This window comes from Myotis lucifugus, unplaced genomic scaffold, assembly GCF_000147115.1.
Source record: "Myotis lucifugus unplaced genomic scaffold, Myoluc2.0 scaffold_78, whole genome shotgun sequence".
NCBI classification, from domain to species: Eukaryota; Metazoa; Chordata; class Mammalia; order Chiroptera; family Vespertilionidae; genus Myotis; species Myotis lucifugus.
This window is the reverse complement of record NW_005871126.1, coordinates 3,655,611-3,669,209: the sequence shown is the minus strand read 5'-3', so window position 1 is coordinate 3,669,209 and position 13,599 is coordinate 3,655,611. Positions and strand designations below refer to the sequence as shown.

Sequence of the window (13,599 nt, the reverse complement as noted above, 5' to 3'; positions counted from 1 at the left end):
ACCACCAGGAGTAGCAGGAGGAGAAGAAGAAGAAGAAGAAGAAGTAGAAGAAGATGAGGAAGATGAAGAAGAAGATGTAGAAGAAGAAGAAGAAGGAGAAGAAGAAGAAGAAGAAGAAGAAGAAGAAGGAGTAGAAGAAGAAGGAGGAGGAGGAGGAGGAGGAGGAGGAGGAGGAGGAGGAGGAGGAGGAGGAGAAAAAAAGAAGGAGAGCAGTTACATGAAATATACTCCTACATTTGCTGGGAAACAACTATGGGTTCAATACTACCTAAATCATAACATATGACAATTATTTTCTTTTTTTTACAATTTGTTACTTGGGGAAGATTTTCTCCTTAAGAACTACTATTCTTTGTCTATATCTATCAAATATAGACAATTATATATCTTGCTTTCTTTTTTCTTTTTCTGCCTTAATTTCCAGGAAGCTCACAGCTAAGCTAACATCCTTGGATTCAGGACTGTAAACTTACTCAGATTAGTGTATATTTTTCCTCCTTTTGTTCTTAGATTTAATTTCTTTTTTTTAAGGTTTTTTTTTAAAGATATTTTTATTGATTTCAGAGAGGATGGGAGAGGGATAGAGAGAGAGAAACATCAATGATGAGAGAGAATCATTGATAAGCTGCCTCCTGCATGCCCCCTACTGGGGACCTAGCCCACAACCCAGGCATGTGCCCTTGACTGGAATCGAACCCAGGACCCTTCAGTCCGCAAGCCGACGCTCTATCCACTGAGCCAAACCAGCCAGGGCTTAATTTCTTTTTTTTTTATGTATATATATATTTCTTTTATTTCAAAGAGGAAGGGAGAGGGAGAAAGAGATAGACACATCAATGATGAGATAGAATTATCAATCAACTGCTTCCTGTACACTCCCCACTAGAGTTTAAGCCAGTAACCCAGATATGTGCCCTGACCAGGAATCAACCACAGGTCCACACTCAATCACTGAGCCACACCAGTCAGGCTTAATTTCTTTTTAAAAAATTTGACCTTCAAGGCAAATGGGACTAAATAAATAAAGAAATAAAGAAATAGTTTGTTGAGTGCCCCGATTGATAAAGAATTTTATATAAATACTGATCTGAGATAATTCAGCTTCCACATTATATTACTTATTTCCAAGTAGTAGCACAGGAAGTATCAGACTAGTTAGACATTATTGACTGCTGACTGCTAATGGCAAATTGTCCTAATGCAGCATAGCATGTTACAGTGCTAGACTCAAATAGAGACACATCTATACAAAACAAAAAGTAAATTATATAATATTTAAAATTTTTATATTTGCCTTTAGTAATTCCATCATTTTCCTTCTTGACTTCTTTTTGTTTCTCTTCTTTGTCATTTTTGACGATGTCAGCATTATCCTTTGATCCTTCCTTTGCAAGCGTTTTGGGCAAAAAGAAAAAAGGAATGGCAGTGAGCACATTCACTCCTGCACAAATCAAAATGCCAAACCACCATGCACCAACCCAACGAGTATCAATTGGAGTGATAGTCAGCTCATCTGTAAAAAAATATACACATTTTTTATTAGTTTTAGTCATTTCTCATGTGAACTACAGAAAAAAAAATTACAGGTCCTATCCAAGTATAGAGTTTGTATACAATTCAGATATTCATAAAAGTTGTCTGACAATGCATAGTGTTACAATAATGTCTAGCAATAAATTTGGAGATATGCTCTACCATGTAAGTTATTTATAAGTATATACTTATTAAATAACTACAAGGTCTATTTAATCATCCACAAATGTTTGCTTGATTAAAAGAAATTCAAATCTATATGCTGAAATCTTTTAAAAACAGAAAATATGGCCCTGACTGGTTTGGCTCAGTGGATAGAGCGTTGGCCTGCGGACTCAAGGGTCCCAGGTTCGATTCCGGTCAAGGGCATGTACCTTGGTTGTGGGCACATCCCCAGTAGGAGGTGTGCAGGAGGCAGCTGATCGATGTTTCTCTCTCATCGATGTTTCTGACTCTCTATCCCTCTTCCTTCCTCTCTGTAAAATATCAATAAAATATATTTTTTTAAAAAAAGAAAAAAAAGAAATATGTTCTGGTGCAGTAGAAAGAGCAGTGGATTTTGAGTCAGAAAATCAGAATTTTATCTTGCTCTCCTGCACACTGGTATGAATTATTTAAAAACTTATTTAAACTCCTCCACTTTAGTTTAAACTCCTTGACAATAGTGAATCTATCTAATTGAAGGTCAAGTAAAGCAACAATAAATGTGGTAGCATACCTGAAGTGGCTTTGTATACTCTAGACACTATGACTAGATTTTAATGAATTACCTGTGTTTACAGATCCGATGTCGACATAAACATTTGCACAGAATGACGCTAACAAAAGTCCAAACAAAGGACCAATGATAGCTCCTGTTTCTACAAACCCTAAAAATAAAAGAAAATATAGTTATAGTATAGTTATATATCCACATCAGGAGTCCTAATTCCACGAAGAGTCTCAAAACTGAGTTGTTTTTGCTTTAGGTATTTTTGCCTTAGATAGTCAATTTGCAAGTATCTTAAGCTGGTGTTCATATAAGTAACAAGATTGCTTCTGTAAACGTTGAAGAAGAAGCCTTATAATTTAAAGCCACTTTCTCTGAGCCTCCAGATTCACTTTTTCCGGGTCACAGGTAAAGACTTGCTAGAGCCCATAGGGTAGGATCATGCTATCATTGAAGCCACAAGACAGAGTAAGATTATTTTGAGGCTTTCCATAGCCACATTTTTAAAGGAATTCTAATGCAATGCCATGTGATGTTAAGTTTCTTGTGGCATCCTATATAATAAAGAGGTAATATGCAAATTGACCATCACTCCAACACACAAGATGGCCACCCCCATGTGGTCAAAGATGGCCACCACAAGATGGCCAGCAGGGGACGGCAGTTGGGGGGGACCCAGGCATGCAGGGGAGGGCAGTTGGGGGGCCAGGCTGGCAGGGGAGGGCAGTTAGGGGCAATCAGGCTGGCAGGGGAGGGCAGTTAGGGGCAACCAGGCTGGCAGGGGAGCAGTTAGGCGTCAATCAGGCTGGCAGGGGAGTGGTTAAGAGGTGATCAGGCTGGCAGGCAGAAATGGTTAGGGGCAATCAGGCAGGCAAGCAGGCGAGCAGTTGGGAGCCAGCAGTCCTGGATTGTGAGAGGGCAGTCGGACATCCCCCGAGGGGTCCCAGATTGGAAAGAGTGCAGGCTGGGCTGAGGGACACACACTGTCCTGTCCCCCCCCCCCCCATTGCATGAATTTTGTGCACTAGGCCTCTAGTATTCCTCATAAAAGCTTTTCTCCCAGATCTCCCACTTGAAACTTCCTCTGGCTTTGTCCTCACTATTATTGATACTTCACTTTTATTATGATCTCCTTTCTTACCCTTCACATTCTTATCATCTATTTCCAACAGTCCTCATTAACTTCTCACTCATCTGAAATTTCATCACCAGTTTCTCATAACTTGTCCACGATTCAGAATCTATGCTGCACCCTCCCTGCTCATTGAAAATTCAGACATGAGCTGCTTCTACTATCTTTCTCTTTACTTCAAAATGTGCTTGCCCATTGTCTCTGCCTTCTCTGAGGTTCCATAGGCTAGTTCACCCTATGTACACCTGACGTCTTGACATCAACACCTTCTATCTTCTCTGAGGTCTTGCTCAACCAAATACTTCCCTTGTGCTTGTTCACTCTCCCCCATCCACTGATATCTACAATACCTCAAATGCACCCTGCTCTCTTCCCTTCTACTACACTCTGCCTCTCCTTCCTTACCAAGCAATCACTCTACTCAAATCCTTCCACACTCTACTCAAAACAATCTCAGGTGGTAGCACCAGTAATCTCTTTACCTCTTATCCAGTGTCCTTTTCTAGCCCTCATCTTCCTAAGTCTCCATTTACTATTTGACATTGCTGGCCAACTTCTCTTTGAGTTTTCTCCTAAGGCTTTCTCTAAACTATACATTTATTGTTTTACTTTTCCCTCTATGACTACTCCTTCCTTGATTTTTCTTCCTCTGACAATTCTATTAAGAAGAAGTGTTCCCTAGTATTTTATTCTAGGACCTCTGGTTATATATAGCTTCCCATAGCAAATACACTTCTCCCTCTTGGTTTCATTTATTGTCTTAGTATAGAAAATTCTCAAACTGTATTACTAGCTTATGTTCTCTCCTAAACTCCAGAACCCTACATGGCACTGTTTTCTTGATGTATAGCTAATAGGGTTATAGTTATTTAATTATATGCACACCATATTTATTTATTTTTCAATTTAACCTTTTAAAAATTTAATTACACAGACATATTTATCAAATGTAATTGATCTATAATTATGCAAGTTATTTGTTTACTAAATCTTATATGGACCATGTCTTATTTACCTTAATATGTATAAAGATTATCACAATTATTTCTATACATTATACACCCTAGTATTTGTTGAATAAAGAAATACATATTATAACAAGGTGTTTGTTAATTTATTGCAGGTAACCATTTGTATTCTTTCTTTTTTTATTTCCTTTTTTTTTAAGTGATTGGGTTGGAAAACAGGTGTGGAATTACTGAGAGAGAGAGAGAGACATTTCAGAGGTCAAGGAGTTTTTGTTATTAATCCTCACCCAAGGATATTTTTCCCCATTGATTTTTTAGGAAGAGTGGAAGGGAAGGGGAGAGACAGAGAGAGAGAAACATCGAAGTGAGAGAGACACGTTGATTGGTTGTAGGAGTCTGCAACTGAGGTATGTGCCCTGATCATAATAAAACCCAAAACCCTTCAGTCTGCATGCAGACGCTCTAACCACTGAGAAAACCGGCTAGGGCTATTTGAATTTTTTCAAGGAGATATATGAAGGGATATGAAAAGATTGAACAGAAAAACACTGGGAAAGGTTATTGTGAAATCAATGAGTCACCAAAAGCTTCCCAAAGTTATTTGGGGTAATGATTCCTAAATGTTTTAATTTATTTTGATTAAATGTAGTTCTGTTTCATCTTCTCTCACCCTCTTTGACTTTTCTGGTTTTTAAAAGGTCAAATACATTAATAGAAAAATGTCACTGTACTCAAAGTTATGATTTTTATAAATAACAGATGAAATAACTAAAGAATATAAGCAAGTTATGCATAATAAATTAAAAATATTTAGGAGATCAGAAGACAACACAAGATAGTGAATCTTAAGTTGGCCATAGTGGAAGGTGACATTGATTGATTTTAGAAAAGAAAATTTCAATAAACAACCAAATGTACAAAGACAGATAAATTATGAAAAAGCATAACTAGTGTGGAGAGATTGTGATGAAGTGAAACTATATAGGAAACTAAATAAATAAATTGAGTACAGAGCTATAAATAATAAGTGAAGATATCAGATTTAGCTAATAAAGAGCTAGTATGTTTCATGAACATGGTAGAGAAAATATGATTAAAGCAATGTTTGAGAAAAATTACACTGCAAGAACGCTTGTGAAAAAAATAATAAAAGAAAATATTAGAAATAAAATGACCAATAAAGAAGTTACAATAATCTACAAATGAAGGAATGAAGACCTGAGCAAAACTAGACATAATGGCCTGGCTAATGTTGCTCAGTGGTTGAGTGTCAACCTATGAACCAGTAGGTCATGGTTCAATTCCAGTCAGGACACATGCCCAGGTTTCAAGCTTGATCCCCAGTGGGGGAGAGGGGGACAGGAGGCAGCTGATCAATGATTTTCTTTCATCATTGATGTTTATCTCCCTCTTCCTTCCTCTATAAAATCAATAAAAAAAAACAGATTTTTTTTAAATAGACATAATGAAAACCGTGAGAAAAGTTTTTAATATGAGGAGCGTTTTTTAGAAATCATTGGTGAATCTCTTCACAGATTGGATATAGAGTGGAGCCAAGAAAATTAAGGAGTCAAAGAGAACTCCAGGGACACTAGATTAGCAGTATTTTCAACAGCAAAGAGCAGATTTAGCAAAGTGGTTTATTTGAAGTTAGCATGTAATTGTTCCATTGAACAAACTCACTGATGACTACCTGTGCTGCAGTACTTTTTTCATCATTCTGGAGATCAGTAAGAGTCCAAATAAATAACTAATATCCACCTTCAAAGGACTTAACTATCCTGAAAAGAAGCTAAGGCATATTTTCAAACTCACCAATATATAAAGGAGAGTTTTCAGATTTGGCAAAATCTTCTATGTAGGAAATACCCAAAGGCATGATGGGAGTTTCACCAATTCCACGTATCATATTTCCTACTAGTACATACACCCACATTAATGATTTAACTTCCTTCACACACTCTGCTTTAAAAAGAAAAAACATATTGCATTAGTGTTTTGATAGTAAAATATCTATATATATAAAAGCCTAAGAGACCTTTATATCAACTGGTTGACCAGTCGCTATGGCACACACTGACCACCAGGGGGCAGATGCTTAGGAGCTGCCCCCTGGTGGTCAGTGTGCTCCCACAGCCAACCTCCCACAGTCCCTTTCCCGGCCAGCCCCGATAGGCCCCGACCAAGACTGGATGAGATGGCCCCAATCAGCCACGATCACCAGCCAAGCTGAGGGACCTCACCCGTGCACAAATTCGTGCACCAGACCTCTAGTTAAGCTATAAGTATAGAAGTAATTCTAAGATTCTGGTAAGCATTTCACAGTCTTTATGCGACATGGCACCTTGTAAATGACTTATATTACTATGCTAGCAATAACTCACTGGGCCATCCCTCTTGCATTTTCTGAGAGTACTTAGGTATGGCCATGTGTATGTTGTATGCTGGAGCCATTTCCTACTGGTTTGGAAGAGATCTCTTGATGAGTATAATATGCACCTCTTCCCAATCCAATGCTTAATGACAACACATTGATAGTTTGATAGGAACATTTACACCACAGAAATTGGCAAATACTAGAAGTCAGAACTATTTTTCCCTCAGTTTGCCTACAACTACACCATCTAGTTAGCTGTTATGACTGCTACTCCATTTCTATAATAACTCTAGGGGGAAAAAAAAGGAAAAAAAAAAGAAGCCCAGCAGCTGTGGCTCAGTAGTTGAGCCTCAACCCATGAATCAGGAGGTCATGGTTTGATTTCTGGTCAGGGCATATGCCCAGGTTGTAGGCTCAATCACCAGTGTGGGGCATTCAGGGGGCAGCCAATCAATGATTCTCTCATCATTGACGTTTCTATCTCTCTCTCCCTCTCCCTTCCTCTCTGAAATCAATAAAAATATATTTTAAAAAACACAAATATATCCCCCTAGAATTGATACTATACTTACAAGATCTAAATAAGAGTCTCACTGAAGTTTGAATTCTCTACAGCTGTAATTACTTTATAGACACTAAAAATACTTAACTAGATAGTAATCACATTTTCTCTATATAATCTACTGTGTACTGTAACCACCAAATAAGGTTTGACAAAGAAATTTACCCGAATTCTTGGAGCAGCAGCTACTTAGCAGAATAACAAAGACTAGGCCAAAGGGAACTGAAAGGGAGGAAGGCAAGCCTCTGAAGACTTAGCCATTTCAGTTCTAAACCAAAATAGCTGTCAAAGAGAATACTCTATAGCAGTGGTTCTCAACCTTGGCTGCACATTAGAATCACCTGGGAATCTTTTTTAAATCCTGATTTCTGGGCCTCATCCTCCGGAAATTCTGTTTCTTTGTTACTAATGTTTTGGCCCCGTCCTATAACAAAGAAACAGAATTTCCGGAGGATGAGGCCCATAAATCAGGATTTTAAAAAGATTCCCAGGTGATTCTAATGTGCAGCCAAGGTTGAGAACCACTGCTCTATAGAGTCATGTTTTCAGGCAAGTGAATTATAACATTCTCATTTACAATAAACTGCCCAGCTACTGCCACAGATGTGAGAGTCCTGAGCACAGCTAGATCTGGAAATTTCTTTTGAGGTCTATCTCTCAGTTATTTCTAGTCCAGAAAATTACAGTCTTCATTTCTGAGTATTCATATTTTTTTCTGTGTTGAGTACAGTGATTCGTGGACAAAACTGAAAATAACAGGTAATCAAAGAATTAATGCACTTTATTGGAGATTCACCAAAGTGGGAAGTTTTTATTTATCTTCTACAATGTAAATTTTTTAAAATAAAAAGAAATAGGAAATAAGACCTAAGTCAGCCTTTGGCAGAAGCCAGCTCAAGAAGACAGCAAGGGCCACTGTTGATGTCACTATTTTCCTTTGTTTCCCCAGGTGGTTCCTTTGGCTTAGAGTTTCTGAGACAGCTTTCTTACACTCCTTGAAACTATTTTGAGTCCTTCTGATTCCATGCTGGCAGTGAAATTCTCAGCCTTGGGGACCATTGTAACTCCCACTGATATGAATCAACAGAGTCACCTCCAGATTAAGTATCACGAGATTACATAGGTCCCTTAGCATAATAAGGGCCAGAGACCTGCACATTTGAGCATGGGATTATGGGGAAACTAGAAGAAGCACCACTTCTATAAAGAAAGAGAAACAAAGACAAGTTCCTAGTTCAAAAAAAAAGAGAATGAATGAGAGCTATGGCATAATTGCTTTCTCTGATCTGCTATAGAAGATCAGTGATATAACACAGACATTTAAAACTTTGTTTCTATCTCTATTTCCTATCATTGCATAGAACAAATTGTATAAATCCATTCTTCTAAGTTGTTTTCCTCTGTGGAATTAACTCTGCAGTGACTCTTGAATGGATGTCTCTGACTTGTCCAATATAATAAAAGGCTAATATGCAAATGGTCATCTTGCCCTCATGCTGTAACAACCTATCAGCAGGAGGCTACATGTGCAGGTGGGTGGGGCTGCATGTATGGCGAGGCATGTGCGGGTGGGCAGGGCTGCATGCACAACAGGTCGCCAGGAGATGCATGGAGCACCTCTTGGTCCCTCCCCTACCCCTTCTGGCTCCCACTAGTGGCAGCGGCTCCCTCCCGGCTCCCATGGAAGCAGTGTGGTTCCCACCTCCCTCCTGCGGAAGCGATGCAGCTCCCTCCTGCCTCCCACAGGTGCACTGTGGCTTCCACCAGCTCCCATGGCAGGCAGCCTACTGCGCACAATTTCGCGCGCTGGGCCACTAGTTTTTAAATAACCATTTTGAAGAATAGACAAAAAAGTGTTAATATGTATATTCAAATATATAGGAGTAATATGCTCTACTATTAACCATTCCTATTCCCCTCTGGGATCCCCTCCAAAATTCCTGAACAAAGAAAATATCTTTTGTTCATTTTACTTAGTCATTTAACCAAACCCAGTAACTCATTCAAACCCCTCAGTAACACGTGTTCAGTTTCAAATTCAATGAACAGAAACAATAAAATGAAGTCAACAACCTGATGGATCTTCTGTTGGTCTGAAAATCTGGGTTCCATTTTCATTACACAAGAAACTGTTTGAGGACAAATTGCCTACAACTGTAGATTCATATTCATATCTGTATGAACACAGGGGAAACATTTTATGTTAGAAACTAATAAAGGCAAAGTGAACATTATGCAGATTAATTCCTGCTTCCCTTAAGATATAATATTCAAATTTAGTAAAGAACTCTTTTCATCTTTGCCAAATAATCATCATAAATTAATATCATCAAAAAACTTGCCGCTCATTATAAATGCGCAATCCCTTGACAGCTAGCTTTCAGTTATTTGCATGTGTATGATCTACCTTTCAGATTACCTAACATCAAGTTTCTGTAGTTTGTAGGTGATCATTTACTGGAAACAATTACTGTGGGATACGGGACAAAAACTAATAAAAATAATAGACTCTAAACTTGACAAAATATAATTAAGAAGCAAAGGCTTTGTGGGGGTGCAGGGACACAACACAAAACAAGTCTCCAACTTTGGATTTTTTGAGATTCGCTCATAAGAAATATACCCCCACTTTCTGAGAATCTAAACAATAATTCCTGCATGTGTTCATTAACCCCTAAGAGAAACAAAACCTTTGCCCATTATAATAAGAGACCTTAGGAGAAACTCAAACACTTGACAGCACAATGTAATGATCTTTCCTCTTCTCATAAGAACAAAGGGATTAATAGACTGTGATCATTTACATTAGGCAAATTGCCATAAGCTCAGCATACCCTTTGTCAGACTATCCTAAATTATCCTAAATTGTGAAAGAATGGAGGAAAATACGCCAAATAAAATCTCTCTTTGTTAGGGATAATGGTGGAAGACTTGTCCTCTGAGTTCCAAATGAGCTTGAGTGTTAAAACACCTTTCCCTTAGAACAATGCCCATGAGTTTGACTGTGAACTGTGGACAAATGCTTCTGTCTCCATACCTATGATGCCATGAGACATGCCAGCTTCAAACAAAATAACACTTTTGGAAGAGGGTAGAGAGAAATGTAAATGTTAACACAACTTGGCATTGTGTTGGAGATGACAGGAAATAAAAAGTCAGTAAAAAACTCTTTGCCTGGAAACTTCTGATCCTTACAGAAATACCTGAGAAGACAAAATGTCTTTTTCATGTAACTTATCCACTTAACACCTAAGAACTCATTCAAAGTCCATTCATTCCCAAAACATCAGCAAAATGACAGTGAATGGATTTTAAAATAGAAAAGGAAAGGCAATAATACCACAGGGATAGAAAGAATGAAAAAATTGACAAGAAGATTTTGAAAATGGGAAAACATATAACTGAGTGGTCACTGAATTAGTAGATATCAAAAATGCAACCCTAAGTAAGTGCCTGCATGGGAACAACCAAGTATGTGCCACATATTCCTGGAGAGTTTCAGGCATGATATAAGACATTTCTAAATTGGTAAGTAGGCATGGTTCAAAAATAAGGATTGGCTTAAAGTGTGTAAAAGGAGCATTTAAACCCTTACAGACATCCTCTGCCATTCAATTGAAACGGTCTTTGACTCTAGAGTGTTTGAACAGGCACATTGAGAATAAGAAGGCTATAGTAAAAACTAAGGGTAGATTTTTTTTAAAATGTACATACTGAAAAGTGAGATTCTCACTCCCACCTGGATGGTAACCAAGCTTTTACCTGCTAGGCAACAGATTGGAGAATCCCTGTCAAAAGTAACTAATAGGTTATGGCTTTTCTGAGCCATCTAAAAAATAGCCAGTCCCTGTACAATCACCATACAAAGAAGTCCTCTATTAATCATGTCCTACACATTTATAGAGAACTTCCAGCTAGTTTGATGTTGTTATACTGCTCTCTTATATATGAACAAAAAAACAAGAACGACCAGAAAACACTGTATCAGTAAAGATAGAGTCAAAACAAATAAAACCTGTACACTAGGAGGAAACAGAGACAATGAAGACCGAAGAAGGAAATTTAGATGGGAAAAGACACTGCATTTTTTAAAGAAAATAAGATGTTCTTTAAAAAGATACATTCAAAACACAATAGTTCTTAGAAATTAAAAGTGTGATAGCAAAAACTAGAAATCTACTCAAAGATTTGGAAAATAAAGTTAAAGAAATCTCCCAAAAAGTAACGGAAATTCAAGGAGATAGAAAATTGAAGGAAAAAGTTGAGAAACATATAAGCTTAATCCGGGATATACAATATTCAAGTAGAAGTTCTACAAAAAGAAAAATAGAGGGGTAGGGGAGATATTACCAAAGAAATAATACAAGTGACTTTTCCAAATGTCTAGATTGAAGGCACCGAGCACAATGAAGGAAACGGATTTACACTAAGTATCAGGAATCCAGACTTTGGAGCTTAAGAGAAAATCCCAAAAGATCCCAGAGAAGGGAAACTGATCACAGGAGTGAGAATGGCACATAATTCTCAATAGTAACACTGGAAGCTAGAAAGTATTGGAATAATACCTTCACATTTTCTAGGGCAAACATTTCCAATCTAGAATTTTACACCAGCCAAACTATCAATCAAGGGTGAGTAGAATAAGAATTACTTCCCTTAGACACTTTTTCAGAAACCTCTTAGACAATATTTTCCACATAAAGAAGTAAAAGTAAAAAGGGAAGCAGAAGATGTGATACCCAAGAAATAAGTAACTGAATAGAGGAAAGAGGCAAAGCAAATTCCCAAAGATTTTGATAAGGAAAAATTTCAAGAAAGCTACCATGTAGCAGGCCTAGAGGTTCCCATTTGGATTGTAGATGATGAGTCGGTGGTGACAGGAGAGATATCTCTAAGATGAAAATGAAACCGTCTGATATGTATGAGTATATTGAGAAGATGTTACCCTACCAGTGGAAAGTTTGGTGACAAATAACAAGAAAGTGAATTAATTTTTATAAGCAATGATTAAATCCAGGGAAAAATTAAAAAGTGACTAAGAAATGAATGATAAAATATTGACATAGTCATACACATGGAAAGAATGAGTATGATTTTATAGCAGAAAGTCATTATATATGGCATAACACTAAAGTATCAAAAACTAAAAGGATAAATATTGAGACATTTGGGAGGTAAATAGCAGAAGAGGGAAAAGAGTTTCAAGTAGCTGCCTCTGGAAAGAAGTGATATGGGCAATGTTAAAGGGGCAGGAGGCAACTCTTTTTTCAATATAATTTTATTTTTACAACTTTGTACACATATGACTTTAGTAAAAATTAAAATCAAACTTCAGACTGGTCTGTCTCTTGATGACCTACAATTAAACAGAACCACATTATAATTAAAATTGTCTAAATAGTCCAAAGAAAGGAGTCATCTCCAGTTTTTGCAAGGTCCTAAAAATATTTCACTCAGACTCAGTTCCATAAAAGAGGTGTTCCAAATCCCTATATCATAAATTAACAAAATTTATGTGACTATGTAACTGGAAGCGAGTCAGCCAAGAACACAAAACGGACTAGTGGAACAGAATTTGCGTTTTTGGTTTCTGTTAAGGTGCTCTGAGTTTTGGGGAAGCATTGTTCCTATAAAGGAAATTCCAAAGCTTCATTTCCAGCAGTTGAAAATTGAATCTAAAAAATTATCAGCGCCTGAATGCTTACCGGTCCATGAGGAAATGAGGTAGAGACTGTAAGAAACACCCAAGGCCCATAACAGCACATCCGACACCAATCATTCTAGGTCTGTGAAATTTCGTTCCAAAATAACTCACAAATATAATCAAAAAAAGATTTCCTAAGGAGGAGAAAGTGAGTTAAAAATAAATATTTCAGTAAGTATGTGCAATAGCTTAATGAACAGCCTAACACTCAATCATTTACTATCTAGCATTCATTGTATAAACACTATCTCAACTATTGGGATTGGTGCTAGGGATTCATGAAACAAATAAGACACAACCTCTGCCCTGAAGAAGGGCTATTTTATGTGGAGAGCGGCTACAGCATTTGGACAGGTTCAAGCCTCAGACTGAGAGGGCACTATCCTCTCCTGGCAAAGCCACGTGCAAGTCCCAGCACAATTATAGCCTAAGGCTTATAGTTGTAAGCTTGACCTTATGGTCTGAACCTGTGGTCCCACGTGGCTGAGTGATGTGGGCTTAATAGAGTTCAGTTGCATGTAATTGAGTAGATTCGAAACCCCTGAGAATGTTGTAAACATCTTGACCACGCCTTCACTTTGCCTCGTGGAATCTGGCTATAAAATAAAGACTCG

The 13,599-nt window shown here is 37.7% G+C and overlaps 1 protein-coding gene across 11 annotated transcripts in view; it reads right to left on the bottom strand.

The window, feature by feature from the left end:
* Positions 1 to 13,599, bottom strand: part of SLCO1A2 (solute carrier organic anion transporter family member 1A2) — a 77,563-nt gene that overhangs the window by 39,041 nt on the left and 24,923 nt on the right. For 8 of the 11 annotated variants that reach the window (XM_023755534.1, XM_023755529.1, XM_014457532.2 and 5 more), the window contains 5 exons: positions 12,987 to 13,119; positions 9,355 to 9,455; positions 6,158 to 6,307; positions 2,304 to 2,402; positions 1,295 to 1,513 (listed from right to left, as the gene is read on the bottom strand). In XM_023755534.1, coding sequence (XP_023611302.1) covers positions 1,295 to 1,513; positions 2,304 to 2,402; positions 6,158 to 6,307; positions 9,355 to 9,455; positions 12,987 to 13,119 — 702 coding nt within the window. The remainder of the gene's footprint in view (positions 1 to 1,294; positions 1,514 to 2,303; positions 2,403 to 6,157; positions 6,308 to 9,354; positions 9,456 to 12,986; positions 13,120 to 13,599) is intronic. The other 3 variants (XM_014457535.2, XM_023755532.1, XM_023755535.1) reach the window with 3 other exon arrangements.